The 4,687-nt window shown below is 60.0% G+C and overlaps 1 protein-coding gene across 1 annotated transcript; it reads left to right on the top strand.

Moving 5' to 3' along the window:
• The first annotated feature begins 1,604 nt into the window (after window positions 1-1,604).
• Window positions 1,605-3,006, top strand: CHRM1 (cholinergic receptor muscarinic 1). The gene has a single exon (XM_059929761.1). It carries the CDS (start codon window positions 1,624-1,626, stop codon window positions 3,004-3,006), a length of 1,383 nt encoding a protein of 460 aa, XP_059785744.1. The 5' UTR covers window positions 1,605-1,623.
• Window positions 3,007-4,687: the final 1,681 nt, after the last annotated feature.

Raw genomic sequence — 4,687 nt, 5'->3', positions numbered from 1 at the left:
AGTACGTGGTGTAGCGTGGATTCAAATGAGGACAGTCTGACTCCAGAGTCTGGGTCCTTCAACCGGGATGTCACCTGTGCCCCCTCACGTGCAAATTGTCCCAGACACACAAGCACTGACAGCCACGGCTTTTCTTGCTTGTTCTGTCACACTCCAAACTCATGCTGAGAGTCGCTGTCACACGCACTGACAGTACACCCCAGGTCACACACCACCGAGGCATCCATCATGCAGCGACCCCCTCACAGACTCTAGTCTCTCTGTCACAGACCAGGTCCCAAGAAACACCAGGGTTTGCTGGGTCCCTGCCCAACGTCTCTCTTTTGGAATTTTTCCAACAATACAGCCCCTGAAGCCACAGCTGCAGGTAGGAGGAGACCCCAATCCCTTCAACAAACAGAAGAATGCCTGAAGCCCAGAACAGGAAGGAAGCAGCCAAAACATACAGCAGCAAGGCCATGGCTGAGCGGTGGAGGCCCCTGCCCGGCCAGTAGTCACTAAGAGCTGTGGCTTTTCTCTCTTCCCACCCTTAGCGCCTGAGCTGGACTCCAGCTTCAGGAAAAGTCTGGGGCATCTTCTGGTTCCCCTTGCTGCCCTCCACTCAGCTGGGGCCCAGGAGCCGAGTGGGGAGGTGGAGGAGTCCTCCCATGCCTCGTCTGGGGCCAGAGCCCCGCTTATCTGGGAGCTGAGGCCCTCGCCCCTGCTGCCTGCTTTTACTCCGGATTGTCAGCCACTGGCAAGTGTCCGGGCCCAGCACAACGTCCCCTGCTGCCCGCACAGAGGGTCCGATCCAGCCCCAAACCGCGCACAAGCACACACACGCAGGCGCACGCACACAGCACCCCTCTGCTCCCATCTCTTTCCCCTGTCTTCTCTGGAGCCCTCCCCTGCCTTCCCATCTCTCCGTATTTGATGGAAGAATCCCACCGGATCTTCACGTGCTCCGAGAGTGAGCGAGGGAAGTGGGCTCTGATCACACTCACCACCTGAGTCGCCACGGGCAGGTCTTGGAGCTGCTCGGAGCCACGGTTGCCTCAGTGAAATGGGGTCCATGAGAGACCTTCCTCCTACAAATGTTCAACAATTAAATTAGGTAATTCAGTTAAGTGCTTAGCACTGTGTCTGGCATGTAGTAACTACTCAGTAAATGAGAGCTTTAATAAAATTGAGTGAAATGCTTTGAAAATTTGGCAGTCCCGTATACAAAGCGAGTCTCTCCCACTCCTGCCACATGAGCAAGACAAGCATTAGTAGCAATTTCCCAATGAGAAAATTGAGGCTCGGGGTCTGAATGGTGAAGTGGGAATGAGGGCTCAGATCTCTGGATTCCAAAGCCATCCCCGCCCCCCGCCCCGTGCTGCTGGTAAATCCATTAAAGCCTGGGAAAGTGCATTATAAGTGACGGGGTGTGGGCACCAGTAAGGGGGGTGTGACGCTGTCTGGCCTGCAGCTCTGAGAGGGCAGAGGCTTTGCTCCCAGCACCTCCCACTCTGGACTCTGGGAGACGTCCAGCAGCCCAACCCAAGCCCGTGTCCTCTCTTTTCAGGTGATGACCGCCCCCAAGGAAGGCCTGTACTGTGACTAGAGGAAGGGGCTGCCCCCCATCGACCCCACCCAGCCACCATGAATACCTCAGCCCCACCCGCCGTCAGCCCCAACATCACCGTCCTGGCACCGGGAAAGGGTCCCTGGCAAGTGGCCTTCATTGGGATCACCACGGGCCTCCTGTCACTGGCCACGGTGACGGGCAACCTGCTGGTACTCATCTCCTTCAAGGTCAACACGGAGCTCAAGACGGTCAACAACTACTTCCTGCTGAGCCTGGCCTGTGCCGACCTCATCATTGGCACCTTCTCCATGAACCTCTACACCACGTATCTGCTCATGGGCCACTGGGCTCTGGGCACGCTGGCCTGCGACCTCTGGCTGGCCCTGGACTATGTGGCCAGCAACGCCTCGGTCATGAACCTGCTGCTCATCAGCTTTGACCGCTACTTCTCCGTGACCCGGCCCCTGAGCTACCGCGCCAAGCGCACACCCCGCCGGGCGGCCCTGATGATCGGCCTGGCCTGGCTGGTTTCTTTCGTCCTCTGGGCCCCAGCCATCCTCTTCTGGCAGTACCTGGTAGGGGAGCGGACGGTGCTGGCCGGGCAGTGCTACATCCAGTTCCTCTCCCAGCCCATCATCACCTTTGGCACAGCCATGGCTGCCTTCTACCTCCCTGTCACGGTCATGTGCACGCTCTACTGGCGCATCTACCGGGAGACAGAGAACCGGGCCCGGGAGCTGGCGGCCCTGCAGGGCTCCGAGACGCCAGGGAAGGGGGGTGGCAGCAGCAGCAGCTCAGAGAGGTCCCAGCCAGGGGCTGAGGGCTCCCCGGAGACCCCTCCAGGGCGCTGCTGCCGCTGCTGCCGAGCGCCCCGGCTACTCCAGGCCTACAGCTGGAAGGAGGAGGAGGAGGAGGACGAGGGCTCCATGGAGTCCCTCACGTCCTCGGAGGGTGAGGAGCCCGGCTCCGAGGTGGTGATCAAGATGCCCATGGTGGACCCCGAGGCGCAGGCCCCCGCCAAGCAGCCGCCCCGGAGCTCCCCGAATACGGTCAAGAGGCCGACCCGGAAGGGGCGTGAGCGAGCGGGCAAGGGCCAGAAGCCCCGCGGGAAGGAGCAGCTGGCCAAGCGGAAGACCTTCTCGCTGGTCAAGGAGAAGAAGGCGGCTCGGACCCTGAGCGCCATCCTGCTGGCCTTCATCCTCACCTGGACACCGTACAACATCATGGTGCTGGTGTCCACTTTCTGCAAGGACTGTGTTCCCGAGACCCTGTGGGAGCTGGGCTACTGGCTGTGCTACGTCAACAGCACCATCAACCCCATGTGCTATGCGCTCTGCAACAAAGCCTTCCGGGACACCTTCCGCCTGCTGCTGCTCTGCCGCTGGGACAAGCGTCGCTGGCGCAAGATCCCCAAGCGCCCCGGCTCTGTGCACCGCACCCCCTCCCGCCAATGCTGATGGCCCCTCGCCTGCGTCCCTCCACCTCAGGCCCCGGTGGAAAGCGGGCAGGCGCTGTGACCTCAGACCCAGGGCCCTGCTCAGGCCCCACCGGCCTTCCCAGGCCCCTAGGTCACCTTCCTGCACAGCCCAGGGAGACCCTGCCAACTTTCCAAATTTTGCTGTTCCCAGGCAGGGAGGGGCACCCGGGGAACTGGTTTTTCTGTTCCCTGCGGGGTGGGAATGGGCTGTTCACCAGGAAGAAGGCCCAGGAGGAGGATCCGGGCTTTGGCTTCCTTGTTTGTGTTTAGACAGGAAGTCTGTCCTGGGCCAGCAGTGCGGGCCAGGAGAAAGGAGGTTTAACCGTGCAGTCATCCTTGGCCCAGGGGCTGGCCTGGATTGAGTGGGAGGCGGCACCCCCTGCCAGCAGGGAACTGACACCAACCACTGAGTCAGAAGCTGGGCCCAAAGGGAGCATCCCCCGCCCTCCCCGGGGACCCCCTCCCTCCCCAGGCACAGCCCACTCTGCTGGGCCCTAGGCACACTCTCTGGGATTATCCAACCTCCCTACACATGTCCCCAGAGTGTCCCTAGGTGGGTCACCCCCAAGGCAAATGTCCAAGCATCAGCAGGACAATGACACCAGAGGGGACCAGCATGGTTAGTCACCCCATCCAAGTCCCGAGGCAGCAGCAGGACCAGGCACCAGGTGTCCCCACTGTCCCACTATGTCGTTTCCCTGGGAGTGAGGGGCAGGGGTGCCTGCTGTCCAGCCCCACACCTATACCCCCTGCCCCAGAGAAACCCTCAGTCCCGCCCTCCCTGGCTCACAGATGCCACCTGGATAGATCTGTTCCATCAGATCTAGCCAGGCCTCCCGCATGCTGCCTGCCTCCGGCCCCATCCCAACCGGCCTGGCCCAGCCAACAGGTTCTCTCCTGTGAGCTCCCCAATCCGACCCATGCATGGCCTCCCAGCCACCCTTATCTCCAGGCCCAGCCTGGTCCCAAATGTTCTTTCCTCCTGACCTCAGCAAGTGCTGAGTCTGTGAATAAAGCCACATAACCAGCAGGCGCTAAGGGGCCTTCTTCCCTGTGTTGGCTCTTTTTTTTTTTTTTTTTTTTAATTTGGCCGCACCTCGAAGCTTGCAGGATCTTAGTTCCCCGCAGGGATGGAACTCATGCCCCCTGCAGTGGAAGCAAGGAGTCCTAACCACTGGACCACCAGGGAATTCCCTCGAGGACCTGGTCTTAAGCCAGGGCAGGAGGGGGCAGGGAGGGTCCAAGCACCGTAAGAAATGGGCCACTGCCCTGAGAGTGGTCTCAGGAGGGGCAGCACAGAGTGGCTGGATCTATTGAAACCTGTGGGCCCAGCACCTAGGGTCCCCGGCTCAGGTGAGTAGGGCTGTAGTGGGCAGAGCCGTCTCCCGGAAGCAAAGTTGCTGAGTGGTTATATTTTACTACAGTGAAAGATGCAAATTAGAGTCAGCGAAGGATGAAGGTGCACAGGCAGAGTCCAGGAGAGAGCAGCTGCGAGCTTCTACTGTCCTCTCCCAGTGGAGTTATGGAGACAGCACTTAATTCTCCCAGCAACAATGAGTCACCAACCAGGAAACACAGTTTCCAGCTGCATGAAGTATTGCCAACCAGCAAAGCTGAGCCAAGTCTTGGTGTCCAGTATTTAATGGAGGCTCCTGACCACT

Source organism: Balaenoptera ricei, chromosome 8 (assembly GCF_028023285.1).
Source record: "Balaenoptera ricei isolate mBalRic1 chromosome 8, mBalRic1.hap2, whole genome shotgun sequence".
NCBI lineage: Eukaryota > Metazoa > Chordata > Mammalia > Artiodactyla > Balaenopteridae > Balaenoptera > Balaenoptera ricei.
This window is presented reverse-complemented; position numbering and strand designations above follow the sequence as displayed.

Excerpts from the sequence above, each read along its gene's own strand:
- CHRM1 (XM_059929761.1), top strand. The coding sequence starts at position 1,624 with ATGAATACCTCAGCCCCACCCGCCGTCAGCCCCAACATCACCGTCCTG.